Below are 22,991 nucleotides of genomic sequence, written 5' to 3' on the forward strand. Positions count from 1 at the left end.
AACACACAAAAATCAATGACATTTCTATATGCCAACAACAAACAATCTAAAAAAGAAATCCATAAAGTAATCCCATTTACAATAGCTACAAATTTTTAAAAATCTAAGAGTTAAGTTCGCCAAATAAGTGAAAGATACTTACAATGAAAGTTGTAAAACACGAATAAAACAAATTGAGGAGGACACATAAAAAAGGAAACATACTCCACATTTGTGGATTGAAAAAAATCAATAGTTTTAAAATGTTCATATTATCCAAACAATGCAATCTGTATCAAAAATATTAATGACATTCTCCAGCCAAAGCTATCTTGAGCAAAAAGAACAAAACTGGAGGAATCACATTACCTGATTTCAAATTATAGTACAGAGCTATAGTAACTAAAACAGCATGGTACTGGCATAAAAACAGACATATGGATTAGTGGGACAGAATAGAGAACCCAGAAACAAATCCATTCATCTACAGTGAATTCAATTTCTACAAAGATGCCAAGAAAATACATTGGGGAAAGGACAGTCTCTTCAATAAATGGTACTGGGAAAACTAATATTCATATGCAGAAGAATGAAGCTAGAATCCTATCTCTCAATATATATGAAAATCAAATTAAAATGGATTAAAGACTTAAATCTAATGCTTCAAACTGTGAAACTACTAAAAGAAAATATTGGGGAAACTCTCCAGGACATCAGACTGGGCAAAGATTTATTGAGTCATGCTTCATAAGCACAGGCAACCAAAACAAAAATAGACAAATAGGATCACACCATGTTTTAAAAAAAAAAAAAGAAGAAGAAGAAGAGGAAGACCTCTGTACAGCAAAGGAAACAATCAACAAAGTGAAGAGACAACCCACATAATGGGAGAAAATATTTGCAAACTGTCCATCTGCAAAGGATTAATCAGTAAAATACATAAGGAGCTCAAACAACTCAATAGAAAAAATATCTAATAATCCAATTACATGGGCAAGAGATCTGAATAGACATTTCTCAAAAGAAGACGTATAAGTCCCAAACAGGCATATGAAAAGGTACTCAACATCACTGATCATCAGAGAACTGCAAATCAGAACTACAATGAGATATCATCTCACCCCAGTTAAAATGGCTTTTATACAAAAGACAGGTAATAACAAGTGCTGGCAAGGATTTAAAGAAAAGGGGCCTGTCATACACTGTTGGTGGGAATGTAAATTAGTACAATCACTATAAAGAACAGTTTGGATGTTTCTCAAAAAACTAAAAATGGAACTACCATATAATCCAGCACTCCCACTGCTAGATATATTCTTTCCTTTCCAAAAGAAAGGAAATCAGTATATCAAAGGAATATGTGCAATCCCATTTTACTGCCTCACTATTCACCATAGCCAAGATTTGGAAGCAACCTAAGTGCTCATCAATAGATGAATGGATAAAGAAAACGTAGTACATATACTACACATACACAATGGAATACTGCTCAGCCACAAAAAAGAATGAGATTCTGTCATTTGCAACAACATGGATAGAAGGACAGAGGTCATTATGTTAAGTAAAGTATGTCAGGCACAGAAAAATAAACTTCACACATTCTCATTTATTTGTGGAAGCAAAAAATGAAAACAATTGAACTCATGGAGATAGAGAGTAGAACGATGGTTACCAGAGGCTGAGAAATGTAGTGTGGGGTAAAGGTGGGGAAGTGGAGATGGCTAATTGGTACAAAAATATAATTAAATATAATTAATCCTATCTGATATTTGATAGCACAACAGGGTGACTACAGTCAACAATAATTTATTGTACATTTTAAAATGACTACAAGAATATAAGTGGATTATTTGCCTAAAGGATAAAAACTTTTATAGGTGAAAGGTAAAAACCCATTAACCTGATGTGATTATTACATATTGTATGCCTGCATCAAAATATCTCATGTACTCCATAAATATATACACCTACTATGTACCCACACAAATTAAAATGAAAGAAAATGTGAGATAATCCAGGGGCAAATATTTGTATCAGCATTACAATGGAAGACTAGAATTTGGCAAATGGCAAAGTGAAGTGTATTACACCATTTTTGCATTGCTATAAAGAAATATCTGAGGTTGGGTAATTTGTAAAGAAAAAAAGTTTAATTGGCTCATGGTTCTGTAGGCTGTACAAGAAACAGGGATAGGCGTCTGCTTCTGGTGAGGGTCTCAGGAAGCATACAATCGTGATGGAAGGTGAAGGAGGAGCCAGCACATCACATGGCAAGAGCAGGAGCAAGAGAGACAGGGAAAGAGATGCTAGACACTTAAAAAAAAAAAACCCACAGATCAACATAATTCGTGAGGACAGCACTCAGCCGTTTATAAGGGACCCACCCTTATGACCCAAACACTTGACACCAGGTCCCATCTCCAAAACTTGGGATTACATTTTCATAAAGTTAAGCTTTGTTCCCCACCCAAATCTCATCTTGAATTGCAATCCCCATAATCCCCACGCATCAAGGGAGAGACCTGGTGAGAGGTGATCGGATCATTAGGACGTGTCCCCCATGCTGTTCTCGTGACAGTGACGAGTTCTTATGAAATCTGATGGTTTGATAAGTGTCTGACAGTTCCTTTTTCACACACTAGCTGTCTCTCACCTGCTGCCATGTAAGATGTGCCTCTTCCCCTTCCACCATGATTGTAAGTTTTCTGAGGCTTCTCTAGCAATCCGGAACTGTGAGTCAATTAAACCTCTTTTCTTTAAACATTATGTAGTCTTGGGGAATTCTTTATAGCAGTGTGATAACTGATTAATACACATTTCATCATGAGATTTGAAGTAGATGAACATTCAAACTATGTCATGAGAGAACAAAATTAGTTTGAAAACTTAGGCAAAATGGAAAATTGTCAAGAAAAATATGTCATACCAAGACTGACTCAAAAAATAATTAAAATATTGACTAGTCTTGTTATTATTAAAGAAATTGTGCCAGGAAAAAATTAAAATATTTCTATTAAATAAATCAGCTTAAATGTTTTTTTCAGGTGAGTTCTACCAAACATTCAAGCCACAGATATTTTCTATCATATACAAAATTTTCCAGGAAATTTAAAAAGTGTGAATACTTTTGAACTTATCCTATGAGGTTGGTGAAACCCTGATATCAAAATGAGGCAAGGACAGTAAGAGGAAAAAATCAGGCCAATCTCATGAATATAGATGCAAACCATTCTAAACAAAATATAAGCAAGCAACTCCAAGAATGTTTAAAACAGGTGTCTATCATAACCAAACTCTATTTTTGCCAGGAATGCAAAAATAATTTAACATTAGCAAATTCATAAATATCATTTGCCACATTAGCAGATTAAAGGAGACAAACTATCTCAACAGATGCCCAAAAAAGCATTTGTAAACTTTAATACTTAATTGTGATTAAGAGCTCAACAAACTAGAAGTAAAGGAAACTTTTAAAACCTGATAAATAGTATCTATAAAAGCTAACAACAAACGTCAGTCTTAATGGTGAAACACAAGAAATAGTCCTTTTAAAATGAAGAAGTAAATAAAGACGCAATCACTCTTATTCAACATCGTACTGATAAAGTGAGAAAAAGAAATAACAGTATAAAGTTTGGAAATAAAATAAAACTGCCACATATTCAGATTATATGACTTTCTACATGGAAAATTCAAAAGAATCTACAAACTATTATTATTATCAAGGTATCTCAGTTCTTTATTTCTCTGTAACAAACCACCCCAATATTGCATGACTTAATAGCATTTCATTTGTTTGCAGTTCTTTGTGTCGGCAATTCGCCTACTCAGGTAGACAATTTATTTGCTGGTGCTGCCTGTGGTCACTATATTATCTAGGGATTTGAACTGGAGCTGGATGCCTTAGATAGCCTCACTCACATGTCTGGTAATTGATGCTGGCTGTTGGCTGAAGAGTTCATCTCTGTTCTATGTGGCTAACCCAAGCTTCTTCACATGGCCATCTTAGGAAATGCTTCAATAGGGAAAAGCAGAAGCCGCAAAGCTTCTAAAGGCTTAGTATTGGAAGTTCTTTGGTATCAGTTCCACTATATTCTGCTGGCCAAAGCAATTCACAAGGTCAATTCAGCTTCAGGGGTCTGCAAAATAGGTTTTCTTCTTCATGAGAGAGGAAAAAAGCATTGTAAAGGGATAAGCATCAGGATGGTAGGGATTATTGCAGCTATTTTTATAGATATTCTGCAACACAATATTTAACAAGTTAGCTAAGAATGCATTTAGCAAACTATGTGTAAACTCTGTATAGTGCAAATTATAAAACTTTATTAAAATACATTAGAAGACCTAATTTAAAAAGAGGTATACATGTTCCTGAATATGAAGACTTAAATGTTAGTTCTTTCTATAGATTCAAACAATTCCAATAAACATTTCACAATATTTTCAAAGAACTTAACAAGCAGAAGGCCCAAGAATAGCCAAAATATTCCTGAAAAAGAAAGGAGGGAGGAGAAACACCCTACCAAATAGCAAAACTTATTATGTAGCTCTGGTAATAGAGAAAGTGTGGTATTCATGCAGGAATAGACAATAGACTAATGAAGCAAGCTATGTATACATAATCATTTGATGTATGACGGAATCATAGCAGGTCACTGGGACTAAGCAGTGAATAGGGCTGGGATAATAGGTTACCAACTGAAAAAAATTGATCCCTACCTCAAGCCATATAAAATAATCAATTAGTGATAGTTCAAAAAGAAACTCTTAAACACTTATACTAGGGGACATATAAAATAAAGATTCAGAGCAGTACTGTTTATAATAGAAAAAGAAGATAATCACGTAATATACTACATAGCAAGGAAATCATCAAAGACATTCTTCTGCAAAGAATCATTTTGTGTCCTTGCTTTCCAACAGCACTCAATTTAGAGTGATGCCTCACTTGCCTGGACCCTCCTCAAAATCACACAATCAAAGCCCAAATCCTAGAAGAGTTTCTTTCTAACAGCCCTCTTACTGAGACATTCCATAGTTCTCCATGGCATGCACTCTCTCAAGCTACAAGAAGCAAACCAGCTTGCTCAACAATAGGTATGTTCCTGGTGGTCTCTGACTGGACAACACAAAGAGCAGTAATTGATCTCCCCTTCTTCCCAGACATGTGAGCAAATGGTTAAATATTGATGTCAGCAGCCCTTGAAATCTCCAACTGGGCAATGTTTGAGCTAGGTGTGACCCATAGTCACTGGTGTTGAGAAAGTTGAGAAAATGTAGAGTTAAGAGTATTAGATGTGATTTTAGATTCCAGACACCTAAAATCACCCATGATGTTGATGGGAACCAAAACTAGGGAATAGAAGCTGTGCCAGTGAAGTGGCCTTAGGATGATTTTTCCAGCCAGCTAAGAGGAGGTCATTATTATCTTCTCTCTTGACCCAATTTCCCTCCAGCTGTTGGTATCTTGGAACAAACATGAGAATTTATAGATTGAGACCAAGCAGACTCAAGCATAGAAGGGGGAAAAAAAAGCAAGAAGGCAATAAGTGTGAGTCTCAAATCCAAAAAGAGTATCAAGGGGTGGTTGGGACTGGCTGTGGCTGTGCTGGTCAGGCATGCTGATCTCAGGACACTCAAGGGACAACTAACACACATCTAGTATTTTCGAGGTACTTCCATATCCACTGTCTGTAAACCTCATGCCGACATTTTACAGATGAGGGAAGTAGGACTCAGAGAGGCTACATGACTTACTCAAGATCTCTCTGCCAATAAGAGGCGGAAGCAGGATCTCAACCTCAGTGTAACTGACTCCAAATCCCACCTGCATTCATCCGTTTTTCTCCATTGGCTTGGCCAGAAGGAGAAGAAGCCAGGAGCCAGAGATGAAGAGAAATTTCCTCTGAAGGTTTGCTCAGAAGGGCACCTGGTGTTTCCCCTCTCTTCTCCCTCTTACAAACAACTAAAGGGGAGTTAGAAGACACAAAACACTAGGACTAGGGGTGAAGAAAGGCACTGCTTAAACTGGTCACTGGGACTATACATCACCAGGGCCACAGAACAGAGCTTCCCTGAAATAGCAACTGGAGGCGGCGCCCACCAAGCCATATCATCCCCTTGACTCATGCAGTTGGCTCTTCCTTAGTTTGTGGAAATGAGACAATGAGGATGCGGATGTACCAGATTGCTGGAAATGAGCCCTGCGGTCTCTGGGAGCCATCCAGACATACCCTACTGTTGGGAAGTCCCCTCGGCCGCCGCTGCAAGTCTCTCTGAGTGCCCTGGTGAAAGAGTTCTAGTGTCCTGCAGGAACAGCTGAGGAATCGGCCCCTCCAGTCACCTTCAGGTGTTAGCACTTGGCTCTCCAGAACCTGGGAGTATGGCAAGGGTGTGCTGAAGGTGATCTCCAGGCACAGGGCATGTGACCGTGGGGCAGGGGCCATTCCTCAGGCTACGGGAGCCCCCTGGGGCTCTCTCCCTGCGGTGCACACCGACCGTCTCACCTCTGCATTCTCACCCTGCTGAGGACAGAGCTAGTGATGGATTGGAATTCCTTTGAGACTTGCCTTATTTTCCCCTAAGGGAAACCTACCATCTTTCTGGATTGTGGAGATTGGAGTAAAATCAAGTTGGCATGAAAACATTAGCAAGCACTTAGTCTCCCCAAGTCCAGTGTAGAAGCAGAGGAGACTAAAGTCAGACTGCTGACAGCGACATTCTTGGGGAGCCAGCAGTCAGGGAGTCAGATACTCTTGAAGGCTCTATGCCTGCGAAATCCCAAATTGGCCTCCTGTGCAGTAAATCCTCCTGTCCCACCACATCCTTTCCTGTCTCGTCCTCAGCTGATTTCAGTGTCCATATGAATCTCCCCTTCATCACTCTGGCCCCACAGATCCTTGACCCCATAAACTCAACTCCATTCTGCCTCCGCCGCATACACCCACAGAATTTGGGATAGGAATCAGGGCCAGAGAACAGAATTGGGGATTTCAGAAGTAGAGGTGCTAAGGGTGGTGATGTTCTGCTCTCTGGTCCAAATTCCCGTCCTTCCAGCTCTGCCGCTCTGTAACTTTCACTCTGCCTATTCTTTAGCGTAGAGACCATGGTGTTTCCTTGCTCTGATTCTTTGTCAGTCTTGGTCTGGGTGTGAGAGGAAAGAGGAGGAGCGAAGCAGCCCTCTACTTGACAGGCTGTTAGGCTGTGGCTGGCACTGAAGCCAGGCTGGGAAGGGGAGGAAGGGAGGGGCGTCAGCTGGGTTAGTGGCCCTGCAGAGAAGCCGGCCAGTAACAATTGAGAACAAAGGCTGGATACTCTTCCGCTGAGCTTCAGAGCCTGGCCTTAGCCTTCCGGGACAGCTCCAGGAAATGGCTGAGATTCCAGATTTGGAAGGAAGAGACCTGTAAACACCAGCTGAGCTCTGAGAGAGGAGTGTGGCCTCTGTCTAGGTTGTCGGGGGGAAGTGGGCAGCGGGTGAGAGGTGGTATTCTAGGCTCAAAAGCTGCAAGGCCTGTCTGCTACAGACACAGACACGGGGTCTCAGGACTGGAAAGACTCTTAAAGGGTCTTTTACTCCAACCAACTTTCCAGGGCCTGAAAAATACTCCTGCTGAGGATGCTCCAATAGTTTCAGTGATGGGATAGACCTAAAAATAAATACACAATACTGGCTCAGCTTTACGGATCATTCATACTATGTCAGGCACTAGATGCCCCTGGTTTTATGCTTTCTATGTTTCATTACTTTATCCCTCAAGGCAGGAACTACTATTATTATTTCCATCTTATAGAGAAGGAAACAGACTTGCCCAAGGTCTCCACAGACGCTTCTTTCATTCGTCTCTGAACTGAATATGGACACATCCTGTGGGAATCTCCCAGCTTGTCCCAGAGTCTCTGAGTCCTTCCTGTCTCCCACCGTACTCCACCCCTGGCCTATCTGCCCCTGGGGAAATGGACCAGGGCATTGCAATCCACCCCTGCTCCGCTTCGCTCAGCCTCTCCAGCCTGCAGCCCCACTACCCTCTGTCCTCAGCCTCTTGTTGTGTCCTGAGACTCCTGGGGTTTTCATTCCTCTGTAGCAGGTGGCAAAGGGATAAGGACTGGGATCCAGGGATACAATTTGAATAGAGGATTAAGGCTCTGATTGGAATTATGCTTAGTGTAAGGATACCCTGTAAGAAATCCCAGACCAGATCATGAGATAAAGCTTAGGGCTGAAGTTAGTGTCAGGGGCTATGGCTAAAGGGTTGAGGTCAGAGAGTTTCTCGCCCCTGGTCTCCTCCCAGTTCTCCAAGGCACTGAGGGCCAGGCAGGAAGCATCGGTTTCCTCAAAGCCGCTTCCCTCCTGGGGCAGAGTCTCGGTCACAAACAACCACCACCAGCCCACCCCGCCCCTCCTTCCCTCTTCACTATGAGCTCAGAGCAGCGGGACAAAGTGCTCCGGACAAGGACAGAGGACTGAGAGTAGCCATGGGCTCTGGAGGAGAGAGCCTCCTGGGGAACAGGGGTTCCCTGCCTCTGCTGCTCCTGCTTACCATGGGTGAGTACGGCCCTCCCTCTCCCGGTCTATGCTCCCAGGATCCAAGGCCTACTCCACGCAGAAGAGGCCTGCTGACAGCTTGCTTCCCTTTTGCAGTGGGGGAACCAGAGATAAGAATGATGACGGTGATGATGATTAGTGTGTATAAGTCTATGTGTGTCCGCGTGTGTGCGCACACGCCAGAGAGAGACAGAGAGCGAACACGCCATGCAAGCGCTGGCCTGGATGCGGTTCACGCTGGCCCTCTCTCCTCCCAGCTAGCTTGTTCTTTGGGAGGCAACCTTTAGTAGTTCAGAGTACAGGTCATCTGGCAAACTTGCACACAGGAGAAGACAGATGAAGGTTGGGCCAGGAATTTGGGATGTTGCTGCTAATCAGACTGGGCTCTCCCTTATCCTCCAGGAGGCATGGCTCAGGACTCCCCGCCTCAGATCCTAGTCCACCCCCAGGACCAGCTGCTCCAGGGCCCTGGCCCTGCCAGGATGAGCTGCCGAGCCTCTGGTCAGCCACCTCCCACCATCCGCTGGCTGCTGAATGGGCAGCCCCTGAGCATGGTGCCCCCAGACCCACACCACCTCCTGCCGGATGGGACCCTTCTGCTGCTGCAGCCCCCTGCCCGGGGACACGCCCATGGTGGCCAGGCCCTGTCCACAGACCTGGGTGTCTACACATGTGAGGCCAGCAACCGACTGGGCACGGCAGTCAGCAGAGGCGCTCGGCTGTCTGTGGCTGGTGAGGCCTGGGAAGGGGAGCTTCAGGGTGGGGCAGACCTGGGTGGAAACATCTGAGCTGAATGTTAGAGGGAGCACCTGAGAGAAGGTCAGTGGGATACCTGTGAGCAGAGGCCTGGGCTGGAAGGCTTGGGAGGGGATACTGGGGTGGGGCTGGCCCAAAATGGGAGGCCAGGGATATGGGCAAAGCAGAAGCGGGAGAGTGTGATAAAGGAGGAAGAGGAGGCCTGGGCCCTGCTCCCTGTCACCTTTTGTCCTCCCCACAGTCCTCCGGGAGGATTTCCAGATCCAGCCTCGGGACACGGTGGCGGTGGTGGGTGAGCAGATGACTCTGGAATGTGGGCCTCCCTGGGGCCACCCAGAGCCCACAGTTTCTTGGTGGAAAGATGGGAAACCCCTGGCCCTCCAGCCTGGAAGGCACACAGTAAGTGTGGCCCCTCCCCCACGCTTTATCCTGGCCAGGGCAGACCTGGCACACCCTGAGGGACTGACCTGCCCTCCAGCCCCCCATCCTCTAGTAGAATTTGAGGAGGGGAGAGCAGGGAGGTCTCAAACTTCCCCCCAGCTCAGAATCCCTCCCCACGTAGGAGACTTCATGGTGAACCTGGCCCTGACAGGTGTCCGGGGGGTCCCTGCTCATGGCAAGAGCAGAGAAGAGTGACGCAGGGACGTACATGTGTGTGGCCACCAACAGCGCAGGACACAGGGAGAGCCGTGCAGCCCGGGTGTCCATCCAGGGTAAGGGCAGTGGTCGGCTAAAGTCAGGGCCAGGCTGCAGGCTTCAGTTAGGGTGGTGTGCTCTGGTTTGGGCTGGGGTTAAGGTATGTGGGGTCAGGGTCAAAGTGCTGGGGGTCTCAGATAGGGGGAGGCTCCCCTCTGCTAGAGTAGAAATCCGAATGCTCAAGACCTGGGGACTCTGGGAGTTTGGATTCCTCCCTGGCTGGAGGATGCTCCATGCCTCAGTTCTGTCACTCTGGCCTGTAGGCCCCAGCCCAGCCCTATCCTCCCCACAGAGCCCCAGGACTACACGGAGCCTGTGGAGCTTCTGGCTGTACGAATTCAGCTGGAAAATGTGACGCTGCTGACCCCGGACCCCGCAAAGGGCCCCAAGCCTGGGCCGGCAGTGTGGCTCAGCTGGAAGGTAAGGGCCAGGTGCTAAGGGTGAAAGCCAGTCCAGAGCTCAAGAGAGGGCTGGTCCTAAGCTCCCTGACCCTCACTCTTCCTCACAACTCCCTCCCAGGTTAGCGGCCCTGCTGCACCTGCCCAATCCTACACGGCCTTGTTCAGGACCCAGACTGCCCCAGGAGCCCAGGGAGCTCCGTGGGCAGAGGAGCTGCTGGCTGGCTGGCAGAGCGCAGAGCTTGGAGGCCTCCACTGGGGCCAAGACTATGAGTTCAAAGTGAGACCATCCTCCGGCCGGGCTCGAGGCCCTGACAGCAACGTGCTGCTCCTGAGGCTGCCGGAAAAAGGTCGGGGCCTGATCCCCTCAAAGCCCAACAATACCCTCTCTGGCTCCCTCTTATTTGGGGCCCTCTGGGCTGTCCCACTTCAGTCTTGGAGGGAGAAGATAGGTCCTGCTCTGGGACTCGCTTCTGCCCTGGCCAGGCCAGCAGAGCTTTGAGAGATTTCTTGCCTCCTCACTGGGGCTCTGACTCTGTGTCCCCCTTGCCAGCTCCTTTCCCTAGAGTCCTTTCCCTCAGAGCCCCTGATAGCCTCTCTCCCACCCCTCCAGTGCCCAGTGCCCCACCACAGGAGGTGACCCTAAAACCTGGCAATGGCAGTGTCCTTGTGAGCTGGGTCCCACCACCTGCTGAAAACCACAATGGCATCATCCGTGGCTACCAGGTACTCCCACAAGCTGACACAGCCCTTCTTAGTGCTCCTAAGACATCTCTTTTCTCTGGAGTTCTGCATACCCTTCTTTGGGCACTGAGAAAGGTACCTTTGAAGAGAAGCAAAGGAAACCTGCTTTTGCTGAGCAAGGACCCACCGTCTGCCAGACCCTGCCAAGCACTTTTCCTCCATGATCCATCTCACCTCACAGTCCACCCTGGGGTATTATCCCCAATTTACAGACATAGAAAGTGAGGCTAAGGCCACAGGAATAAGAAACAGAGTAGATCAAACCAGACTGTGAGGAAGGGAGTGGTGCTCAATCTTTGGCTTCTGGAGCACCAACATCAGCCTCACCCAGGAACTTGTTAGGGATCCAACACCTCAAATCCTTTCCCAGGCCTAATGAATCAGAAACTCAGAGATGGGTCTGGCAAGCTGTACTTTAGCAGACCCTCCAGGTGACTCAGAAGCACGCTGTTATCTGAGAACTGCTGGTGTTACATGTATTTCAGCAGACGGCTTTTGCTCTTCTGTTGATCTATAGAGAAGTGTCTCTCATTTTGTAGGAAGAATAGAAGGGAAATAGGAAATTGGGTGCATGTTTGGGGAGGGGCTCTCCAGGCGGATGGCAGGGCAGAATGACCACATCCTGGGAGTCTGATCTGCAGATAAAGGGCTCTGCTTCTGGGATTGTGCCTGGGGCAGCTGCTCATCTCTGCTTGTGCCTCAGGTCTGGAGCCTGGGCAACACATCACTACCCCCAGCCAACTGGACTGTAGTTGCTGAGAAGACCCAGCTGGAAATCGCCACCCACATGCCAGGCTCCTACTGCGTGCAAGTGGCTGCAGTCACTGGTGCTGGGGCTGGGGAGCCCAGTAGCCCTGTCTGCCTCCTTTTAGGTGAGCCCCACCCTACCCTTCAGCCTGCATCACATCCTGCCTTCCTCTCTCCTCGCTCCTGCCTCACACTTCCAGCTCCTCCCCCTTGCCTGCCAGGCCCTCATTACCTCACCTGCCGCTCCAGCTGAGCTTTGCATCCCATACAGAGCAGGCCATGGAGCGAGCCACCCGAGAACCCAGTGAGCCTCGTCCCTGGACCCTGGAGCAGCTGAGGGCCACCTTGAAGCGGCCAGAGGTCATCGCCAGCTGTGGCGTGGTGCTCTGGCTGCTGCTTCTGGGCACCGCAGTATGTATCCACCGCCGGCGCCGAGCTGGGGTGCACCTGGGCCCAGGTGAGAGTCAGGGGGACCCACATGTGTACTGGCCTCTTCGGCATCCAGCCAGAATGGTGCTTTGGATCTCTGGTGGTGGAGCCTCTGGATTTAGCCTTCCTCCTGCCTTCTCCCAGGTCTGTACAGATATACCAGCGAGGACGCCATCCTAAAACACAGGTGAGAGGTGAAGGGGGAGGGACCTGAAGTAAGGGATGGGGGCAAGAGACAGTGGAGCTGCAACAGAGAACTGAATGGAGTATTAGTCTACCTGCCTGGCAGTTTGGGACTCTCGTGCTTGAATCTCTCCTGTGACTCTAAGTGAGAGTTCATTTCTCTGTCATTAATATTTCCTATCACACCACTTGACAGACTAGTAAACTGAAGCTCATAAAACTTCAGTGACTTTGCTCAAGGCTGCTTTACTTCTGAAGCCCCAATCCAGGGCTCTTGTCACCCACCTCTCCTGTTGCCTCACTCTGCTAGGTGGAGAAAAACCAGCATGAGACGACCAGCTCAAATGCCTCATGTTCTCTGTGCACCCATGGTCTACCAAGTAGCGCCTGTGCACTCAGTAACTCTCTCACTGAGCCAGTGTGCCTGCCTCGGAATCCACCCGCAGCTCCAGCAGAGGGTGTTCAGTGCCTACTGCATAGATGCTTCCTCATTGTTGTCAAAAACAGAATCTGCTCATAGACCCTTCTGCTTCTAGTATATTTGGCTGCCAGAACAAGTCTGCGGTTTGGGGACATCATGCTGATAAGGAACACATCCTTCTTGCTCCCGTTGTCTGAGTTTTGCACTAAGTAACCATTTCATCTCTCTGCCTGTCTTCTTGGCTCTTTATCTCATTAGATCTCCTCCAGGAGGCTTCCACTATCTATCAACAGGAGTTATTGAGCACCTACTATGTGCCAGCACATCCAGGCCTAGAGCTGTCATTTCACTGTCAGGTTCTCAGCCCAGAGCAGGGGTCCAAGCTGGCTGTGTGTTCTGAGCTTTTCTGAACAAACTGACTTCTTTGTTCCAGCAACTGCCTTGCTTTGTCTGCTCTGCCCTAAGTTTTCTCTGGCTTCCCTGACACCTCCTACTCTGACCTTGAGAGAAATACCATTCTGACCTTCGGTTAATTCATTCCTTTAGAATAGCCTCCACCATCCTGGATCTCTCAGTGTAGACAGAGACAGGCATGAGAGCATATACATGCAATCCCGTATTGGCCACGCAGAAGCAGGTACAAGACACATGGAGGGGGTCAATGTGGAAAAACATAGGAGAAAGAGGATTCCACATTACCCCGACAGTAAGAAGGGGGTGGAGGGAAGAGCAATGAAGCAGCAAGTAATAGCCTGCTATGTCCATAGGGAAAGACAAGCCATTCGTTCTGGCTCGGGTACAGGGTGTGAGATGGGTCAGAGCAAAGGATATAGTTAGGGGGCTAGAATCCAGACCAGGGAGGGTCCTGTTAGCCATGCTAGGCACCTGGGCTGTATCATGGCAAATGAGGGGACATTGAAGGTCCTATGCGGAGAAGTTCCTTGCTTAGATCCCCGTTCTTGAAGGATCACTCAGGCAGCCAGAGGCCAACATCCAGGGAGCAAGCTCCTACTCTGCCAGCTGAGTGATCTCACATTTTTTCATTCAAACTCGGAGCATGAGGCTTGAGTGCGGAAGGCCCTATTGTTACTATTCTACAGATGAGAAAACTGGGGCTTAGAGAGGCCAGTAGATGTACTTACCCAAACTAAGCTGTGACAGATAAGGATTGTCAAAACAGATTTGTCTTCAGGCCCTCTTTTCATCTCAGCATACATAGCTGTCTTTCGTTACTACCTCCCAGCTCCGGGTGACTCACGCTTCCCCTCGCCCAGGAATAGAAAGGGGTGCTGAGTTTGGGAGACCAGGTCAGAGATCTTAAGGAGCCTGTGAGGGGCTGTAAAGCAATAGTAAGGATGAAGCCGATACCACCATCTCCTCGCTCTCTTCTGCTGCCCTCTGAACAGGAGGTCTTGGCCAATTACGTTCTCACGTCTCTCTGTTTCTCCTGGCCTCACCCCTCCCTCCACTGCCCCAGGATGGATCACAGTGACTCCCAGTGGTTGGCAGACACTTGGCGTTCCACCTCTGGCTCTCGGGACCTCAGCAGCAGCAGCAGCCTTAGCAGTCGGCTGGGGGCGGACCCCCGGGACCCGCTAGACTGTCGTCGCTCCTGTGAGCATGCCCAGTGGGGGCAAGGGCCTAGCTGGGAGCAGGGATCGCAGAGATGGAAAGCGGAACATGCTGACCATAATTCCTCCTGTCATTTTTATCACAGTGCTCTCTTGGAACTCCCGAAGCCCTGGCGTGCCCCTGCTTCCAGACACCAGCACTTTTTATGGCTCCCTCATCGCTGAGCTGCCCTCCACTCCCCCAGCCAGGCCAAGCCCCAGGGTCCCAGCTGTCAGGTGCCTCCCGCCCCAGCTGGCCCGGCTCTCCAGCCCCTGTTCCAGCTCAGACAGCCTATGCAGCCATAGGGGACTCTGTTCTCCACGCTTGTCTCTGGCCCCTGCAGAGGCTTGGAAGGCCAAAAAGAAGCAGGGTAAGGATGGGGAGGACAGACATAGCCTGAGCTGGTGGTACGCAGGTCTAGGAGTGGGGATGTGATGGGAATGAGGCCTCAAAGCCTGGAGTGGGGTGCAACCCCCACACCCTCCTTCCATTCTCCTCTCCCAGTGGACACAAGGCCTCATTCTCCTTCTACCAGAGCACTCAACTGGGAGTGCGATCGCCTCAGCTTCTCTTTGCACTGTGCTCTTGTTTCAGTTTGGGTACACCAGCAGTGAGCCCTGTTTCTGCACTCAATTCAATGCAGCAAACACTTAATAAGCACCACTGCATGCCAGACACGGGGGACACAAGAGACACCAGGCGCAGCCCTTGCCTTCTAAGGGCTCAGGGCCTAACAAAAGTGCTGACTGGCATACAAGTCATGCTAGAGCCTGGAGGAATGTGACCAGTGCTGGCATGAAGCCTCAGGCTCCTACGAGCTCATCTCCTGGTGTATTATGTACAGGTGTGCCTGGGCATCGACTCCCAACTCACTTCTCAGAGAGGAAGGGGTGTTTCCTTTCTGGTCAGGTTTCTCTCCTGACTCCCAGCTGCCTTCTTTGACTTTCCAGGGAAAAATAATTATAGCCTCCATTTCCTGATCAATTACTATATGCTAGGTGCTTGACTTATATTTGTTATTTCATTTAATCCTCACAACAAGTTAGCTAGCTATTATTTCTCTCATTTTATGACAGAAAGAGAGTCAGAATGACTGAGTTGCTGGTTCAAAATTCTGAAAGTATTTAGCTTCAGGGCTCAAATCTAAAGGCAGGATAGTCTGCCGCTGAAGGTGATTCTGAGTCTCTCTGGAGATCCCTCAGGAAATCCTATTCTCTCTTTGAGTATTTTTCCTGTTTCTGGGCTGCAGAACGTTGGCCTGCACTCTACCTGCTGTCTTCATGAGTATTCTGTACTGATTGGTAAGACCTAACAAATGTTCTACAGCCAAGTCTTTTTTTTAAATGGATATAATCCAACTTTTATTAAGACAAAGATGGATTAAGATCATTAAGAGCTTGTTCAATATCCAGAATTTTATGACTCTAAGTATCAGCAAAGCTGGCATCCTTACTAGCTTTGCCTCAGAGTGACTGCATCATAAATCCTCGGTGGTAATGAAACACCAGCTTAAAAGAGGTTGAATAGTCTCATTTGAAAAACGCCTTCCCATGGAGAACGACACTGAATCTAATGGAATGGATAGCCCCTCTTAGAACAGTAATGCTACTGTAAAGAGGTGAGTGGTTTTCTACAGCCAGGTCTTAAGAAGGTTTCCAGTTCTGAGAGGAAGCTTCCTAGCCTGTGGTTTAGATCCTTACTTCACTCCTTGTTTCTTATCACTGCAGCCCCATCTCACCACTGCCCCAGGGTAGGTCAACTCCAGCAACTCCCTGGCTGGTGGACACTAGATATTCCACCTGTGCCTCCCAGGACCTCAGCAGCAGCAAGATCATGCTGTGATCTTCAGAGCCATGGAGTCGATTCTACTGCTGTTCCTCCTCTTCTAAAACGGACAGGCTCTCCTAGTGCCCACCACTCCCGTTGACCTGCTTGTTCCTTTTTCTTATTATTTGGTTTTGGTTAGGGTTTCTTCTCCAGTGTTGATATCTCACAATTGCAGTCTCCTCTTCTCATCCATCATATTAGGTTCTTAGTTCCCCTTGCTTTGCCAGACACAGGCACTGAATATTCTCATTCATTCATTATTTTATTCAAACAAATATCTATTGCAATTTGATCAGTGAGTTTCAACCTTTCACCTTGATAACATGTTTCTTGTGCAGTTTATTCAAATAGAATTGAAACTAAAGTTCAAGTAGCTCCAAGCAATGTAGGAGGAGGGCTTTTGTTACCAGGGTCCCTTAGAGGAGGTGAAACAGGCTGGGATAAAAGCAACATTTTCCAGGCCTGGCTTTTTCCTTCCCTTTCCATTCAAACCAGCCAACCAACTTGTGTTCATATTTCTGAGCTTAGTCAAGAAGCCAGGCACTAGACATGACAAAGCTGATGATAGCAGAGTTGGAGCACCAACCCTGACGCTGGCTCCCAGGACTACCTGGGTCATATGAAAGCTATGGGAAATCAATAAAAAACCAAACAGCCGAAGTACCAAAGGAAACTTTGATGGAGGAAGTCTAGTCATTGGTGAGTTTTCATCCCAAAGGTTCAGAAGGTCTGACCACTAGTACATAAATGGGGTCTTGGTCAATGTCAAGGCCTGGCTCACTTCCTGGCTCTGAAGCTGCCGGTAGTGGCCCCCAGATCTCTGATATGAGACGGACTAGATAGATCTACCCTGAGGGTCCTGCCTGGTCCCTGGTCCACCAAGAAGGGAAGCCTTTTCCTAGCTGGGCTTCTGATCATGGGATACTAATCAGAAGGCTGATTCTTTTCTCCTTTGTCTGATGTACTTCTGGTTCCTGGCCCTGGAAAAATATCTTTCCTCGATTACCCTATTCTTCTCTGGCTTAAACTTAGAAACCTTTTGGGCTCTGGCCTGACCAAGAAGCATGCTCATAGGCCACTACACATGGCTGGGGCTGTCTCTTTAGTTTCTTCAGCTTCTCCATTGTCAAGTTCACCCAGAGCCCCATCTCTCCACTGCCCATGTAGGCCAGATGGCAGCTTCTGTCTTGTAGACGGCTCTTCTCACCTTGTGTTTACATCCACATCTCTGACATCACCCAAGCATTTGCTCATTCACTCAACAAACAGTATAGAATAGCTATGGTCAGGACATTGCCTCCCTGGGATAGACCAATACCATTTCCCACTCTGAAGTTTGTCTTCCCAACAGCTGACTGTCTCCTGTCACGCCAACATAGTGTGTCAATCTCTGTTTTTATCTTACCCATTCAGCTCAACCTGATGGTCCACCCCATCTTTCAAATGAGAGACAGTCAAGTTCCCCAAGGCAGGGCTATCCAGAACCATGTGAGATATTTGCAATGTGAAAATGGAAATTAATAGATTGTCTGCAAGAAAAGAAGTAGTGTTTTTCTTACTGAGCCAAAATTCATGAGAGCAGCAATGTGAGAGTATACAGATCAGGAAGACAGGAATGAATACAGTCAAGGAAAAGAAAGTTGCTTTTTAAAGCATCTATCAAGGGGCAAGAATTTTTGCAATCTGTTTTCACTTAATTGTCAAGACCATCATTTGAAGTGGTTGTTTATACATGAAACTGAGACTGAGAAAGGTGCATGGACTTTCTTGAGGTAGCACAGCTGAGCTGTACAGGTCTTTTGACTCCAAGCCTAGTGCTCCTTCTATCCTATCACAGCTGCTGGATGAAGATGGGGGTGTGGAGGGGATTCAAGGAAGTGTTTCCCTCTCTTCTCTGGGTTCAGGGTCCTGCAGCCTCAGTTGAATAAGGCTGAAGATGGAGACGGCAGTTGGGGTCTGAAAGGTCCGCCCTGGGTCCTGCAACCACCAACCCTTTCTTTGCAGAGTTGCAGCATGTCAACAGTTCCCCACTGCTCCGGGCCAGCCATCCCTTGGAGCTCCGGGCCTGCGACTTGGGAAGTAGAGGCTTCAAGAACCTTTCCCAAAGCCCAGGTGAGAGGGGGGTCCTTAAAAGGAAGTGAAGGGGTGAGGAAGTGAGAGTGTAGGAGTACATGGGTTTACCAGCCCATGCCCCTCCCGCAGGCTCGTCCTCCTTTCCCTGAGAAGGATGATGAGTGTGGATGGGGTAGGGGACAGGTAGCTAAGGGGGCTGGTGGGCAGGCCGGCAAGCTGGGCTTCAGAGCAGACCGGGATGCCACTGTTCTCACACCCGGGCTTCTGTTCTCCAGGAGCTGTGCCCCAAGCTCTGGCTGCCTGGCAAGGCTTGGGACCGAAACTCCTCAGCGCCTCAAATGAGCTGGTTACTCGTCCTCTCCCTCCAGCACCCCTCTTTCCTCACAAAACTCCCCCTACTCAGAGTCAACAGACCCAGTAAGAGGGCATGTGGTTGGGAAGCAGGGCTGGGAGAGCAGGGGTGTGGGGAGTGTGTGCTGGGATTGGACGGGCTGGGGAGGGGGGAACAAAGACTTGAAGAGCTGTACCAACCACCCTGCATCACCCTCTCACTGCAATCAGGCCTCCAGTGGCACCACAGACTCTCTCCTCGGTCCTGCTGCCAGCAGCCCCCACCCCCATCCTTAGGCCCTGCAGTCCCCCAAGTCCCCGGGCCTCTTCACTCTCTGGTCCCAGCCCAGCTTCCAGTCGCCTGTCCAGCTCTTCACTATCATCCCTGGGGGAAGATCAAGACAGTGTGCTGACCCCTGAGGAGGTGGCTCTGTGCTTGGAACTCAGTGAGGGTGAGGAGACTCCCAGGTGAGTAGCTTGAGAGATAACCAAAGAACTAAAGAGAAACTACGGAAACATGTGCCTCTCTACTTGTTCCGCCCTTCCTCAATCCAGGTGTTTCTGCTACTATGACTCCCACCCCACCCTAACCATTCCTGTCTCCTCTTTTGCCTCTCCCTAGGAACAGCGTCTCTCCCATGCCAAGGGCTCCTTCACCCCCCACCACCTATGGATACATCAGCGTCCCAACAGCCTCAGAGCTTGCGGACGTGGGCAGGACCGGAGGAGGGGTGGGGCCCGAGGGGGGAGTCTTGCTGTGCCCATCTCGGCCCTGCCTTACCCCCACCCCCAGCGAGGGTTCCTTAGCCAATGGTTGGGGCTCAGCCTCTGAGGACAATGCCGCCAGTGCCAGAGCCAGCCTGGTCAGCTCCTCTGATGGCTCCTTCCTCGCTGATGCCCACTTTGCCCGGGCCCTGGCAGTGGCCATGGATAGCTTTGGTTTTGGTCTAGAGCCCAGGGAGGCAGACTGCGTCTTCACAGGTATGTGAGGTCACCCCATCTTACTCCTCACTCATGCGCCTTGCCTGTCTAACAGCCATCATCATGACATCGTTGTTAAAACAACTCGTTTTATTGAATGATTACTATATCTCGGGTACTGTGATAAGTGTTTTACATACATTTAATATTAAAAGCCTATGTAGAATATTCTTTATCCCTCTCATCCTAATGAGGAAACTGTAAGTCAGATAGTTTTATTAGCTTGCCGAAGGTCACCCACAGAACAAGTTGTCCAATTTTTTTTTTTTTTTTTTTTTTGAGATGGAGTCTCACCCTGTCACCCAGGCTGGAGTGCAGTGGCATGATCTCAGCTCACTGCAACTTCTGCCTCCTGGACTCAAGAGATTCTCCTGCCTCAGCCTCCCAAGTAGCTGCAATTACAGGCACTCGCCCCATGCCCAGCTAATTTTTTTTTATATTTTTATTAGAGATGGGGTTTCACCATGTTGGCCAGGCTGGTTTCAAACTCCTGACCTCAAGTGATCTGCCTGCCTCGACCTCCCGGAGTGCTGGGATTACAGGTGAGCCACTGCGCCCAGCCCAAATTGTCTAATTCTAAAGGCTGCCAACTGCAGGTCCATTTCCCTGACTCCAGGACTCCCCTCTTACCCTGACTTGGGTATCCAGGAAAGGTTGCTCCAGCCTCTTCCAATCCCTTCTTCTTGCTCTGTCCATGGCTGGGGCTGAGAAGCCACAGGGCTCACCACTGACATTCCCAGCAGAGTGGGACCTTTATCTCCATGTCAGCAGAAGGTCGTGCAGGGCCCTGGCTCCTTGGGTGTCCCTTCCCCACATGCCCAGTCAGATTCCCCCATCCCCATTTTACTAATCCTAACTCTACCCTTTGCCCCCAAGAAAAACAACCAGGCTTGTGGCAAATGGGAGGGCAAGGATTGTCCAGGACAGAAGGGCTCAGGATGGCAGAAAAAGAATGCCCAGTGAATGGGTGCGTGAAGGGAGAGTACAGACAGAAGGCCAGAGCTGCCCTGGGAGGAAACAGTGCAAGCACTTCTCCCTAAAGAAACCAATGGATCCAGCCCCTGGGGATGTGGCCTCTGAGACTGATGGGCTGAATTGGGGTTAGGTTATGCTTAGGGCCGAGTACATGCCCTGAGCTGGTCCTAAGCTTTTTGTCCTAAACTGGTCAACCTCCCACAGACACCTCTACCCTCCCTGACAGATGCCTCATCACCTCCCTCCCCAAGGGATGACATCTTCCTGACCCCCAACCTCTCCCTGCCCCTGTGGGAGTGGAGGCCAGATTGGTTGGAAGACATGGATGTCAACCACACCCAGAGGCTGGGAAGGGGGATGCCTCCCTGGCCCACTGACTCTCGGATCTCTTCCCAGAGAAGTCAGCTCCACTGTCCTATGCCCAAGGCTGGTGGTGAGTGTCTATCTTCCTGACTAACATGGCCATCTTGACCAGAGGGCTCCTGGGAGGAAGAGCCAGGAGGAAGCCTGGCATCGGGGAAGGGAGAGAAGGAACAGGGGCGATAAGTCCACTGTCCTTCAGCTTCTCCTGTAGATTCCTCCTGAAATTTGTCCCTAAGACTGCCAAGAAGGGAATCAGAACCACCTCTCCCACCCGCCCGCACGACCTGGGCCATGGTGTGAGGGTCTTGGCCTGTGCTTCTCTGCAGTTGGGGTCCACCTTCCCCAGCCTCCAGAGAGTTCTTCCTCCAGGATTGTGAAAACAAATGAAAACGAAATTAGAGGAAAGCAGACCTGGAGCCCCCGAGGGCAAAACATCATCTGCACTGATTCTTAGCCACTGCTTTCTCCTCTGTGCCACCCACTCCCACGACCAGGCCATTTTGGCCTGAGAAGCAGCCCTGTCTCCTGCTCTCCCCACCCACTTGGATCACAGGAAGTGGAGGAGCCAGAGGGTCCTTCATGAAGGACACCAGTGGCTGCTGGGAGAGGGCTATGGAGGAAGGAGCTTCTTGGAGCCCCCTCTTAGAGAAGAGCTCAACTCTCTCCCAACCTCACCATGGAAATAAATTACGGATGAACGCCACTAAGGCACTGAGGCCCTACTTCATGCCAAGCAAAGGGTTCAAGGCTGTGCCTAGGGAGAATGCTGAAGGAAGGGAGGTGTGGAACCATGGGATGAAAGCACTGTCCTCATACTGCTGTCGCTATGAGCTTAAGAAATTTGTTACCATAAAATGGCAAAGACTTGAGTTCTGTGAGATCATTCCCTGGAGCACCATTTTTAGGGGGGCACCTGGAGAGATGGCAAGAGTTCCCGGAGTTAGGCAGGGATCAGGCATTCACCGACACTCAGAGAGTGTCACCCATTTCTGTTCTGCAGTTAAAGGGAGAATGGTGTTCATCTATCAAATTTTAAGCAGAATATAGAAAGGGCAGGGGTGGGGGAGTTTCAGGGTCTGCTGGTCCTGGAAACTTAGATTACCACCAGATCCAGGGCCCATCTACCTGCACACAGTAAATCAATCACTGTGACAGCGTTTTGCAAAAGAGAAAAAATTTATGTGCAAGCTGCTGAGTGAGGAGATGGCAGAACAGCGCTCAAATCTGCCTCCCCAAGATAAGCCTTAGGGGTATTTATGGCTGTGGGAAGTGGGATTGTCTAAGGCGTGGGGAAGGGTGATTGGCAGTGGGGAAAATGAAGTAATAGGTTCATTCTGCCCAAGCGTAGTTGGGGTTCATGGCATTTCATGAGGACATATGTGTAGAAAATGGTTGTTATAATCTGAAGGTGGAGTTTTTGGCTCTCTGATGTCTAAAGGCCACCCCTGGAGCACTTGCAGAGGCCTAGCTACAAGGTTGGTGGTCTCCACCAGTTTAATCTGGACAAGAGCTGGCCCAGGTTCCTATAAAATGACTGAAGTGGCCATTCCCATGGTGACCTGTGAATGTTATCTATCAAGTAGCCAGTGAAGGTTGTTTCCACGTTCAGCAGCGAGGCCTTCAGCTACCGAAGTCTTGTGCTTCATAGAAAAGGGGAAAAACAAAAAGCCAGCAACCAAAAGCAAGCAGGGCAGGCAGACCTGATCAAATCAGGCCCTCGGGTTCACCTATCCTGAGGAGACAACTGCTTTCGGCAGTCCCAAATGGTTTAAAATAGGCAAAGTGGCTAAATTCCACAAAAGGTAGAACCACCTGTCAAGGTTGGCTTGGGAACACCTTTCAAAGAAAAAACAGAACAGAGAGATGAACCTGGAAGCGGGACTTCCAGGGCCTGAGCCACAGAAGGTGCTGGAGGGCAGGAGGGCTGTGTCTTCCT

At 48.6% G+C, this 22,991-nt stretch overlaps 1 protein-coding gene across 3 annotated transcripts; it reads left to right on the top strand.

Moving 5' to 3' along the window:
- The first annotated feature begins 7,534 nt into the window (after positions 1-7,534).
- On the top strand, positions 7,535-21,924 carry ROBO4 (roundabout guidance receptor 4). Of its 3 annotated transcripts, XM_017523957.2 has the most exons (18): positions 7,901-8,521; positions 8,924-9,253; positions 9,519-9,676; positions 9,870-9,990; positions 10,266-10,393; positions 10,493-10,721; positions 10,985-11,097; positions 11,819-11,987; positions 12,134-12,319; positions 12,436-12,478; positions 14,373-14,509; positions 14,613-14,876; positions 18,338-18,445; positions 18,682-18,823; positions 18,968-19,204; positions 19,359-19,717; positions 20,919-21,125; positions 21,255-21,924. In XM_017523957.2, the coding sequence occupies exons 1-18, from the start codon at positions 8,452-8,454 to the stop codon at positions 21,275-21,277; spliced, it is 3,024 nt and encodes a 1,007-aa protein (XP_017379446.1). In that variant the 5' UTR covers positions 7,901-8,451; the 3' UTR covers positions 21,278-21,924. The 3 variants fall into 3 exon arrangements, 2 of the variants coding, with proteins under 2 accessions (XP_017379446.1, XP_017379460.1); XR_001823676.2 differs by lacking the exon at positions 21,255-21,924 and having other exon boundaries at positions 7,535-8,521; positions 19,359-19,781; positions 20,345-21,011; XM_017523971.2 differs by lacking the exons at positions 7,901-8,521; positions 8,924-9,253 and having other exon boundaries at positions 9,584-9,676; positions 9,840-9,990.
- The last annotated feature ends 1,067 nt before the right edge of the window (positions 21,925-22,991 follow it).

The sequence above is a fragment of the Cebus imitator genome, unplaced genomic scaffold (assembly GCF_001604975.1).
Source record: "Cebus imitator isolate Cc_AM_T3 unplaced genomic scaffold, Cebus_imitator-1.0 Scaffold0, whole genome shotgun sequence".
Taxonomy (NCBI): Eukaryota; Metazoa; Chordata; class Mammalia; order Primates; family Cebidae; genus Cebus; species Cebus imitator.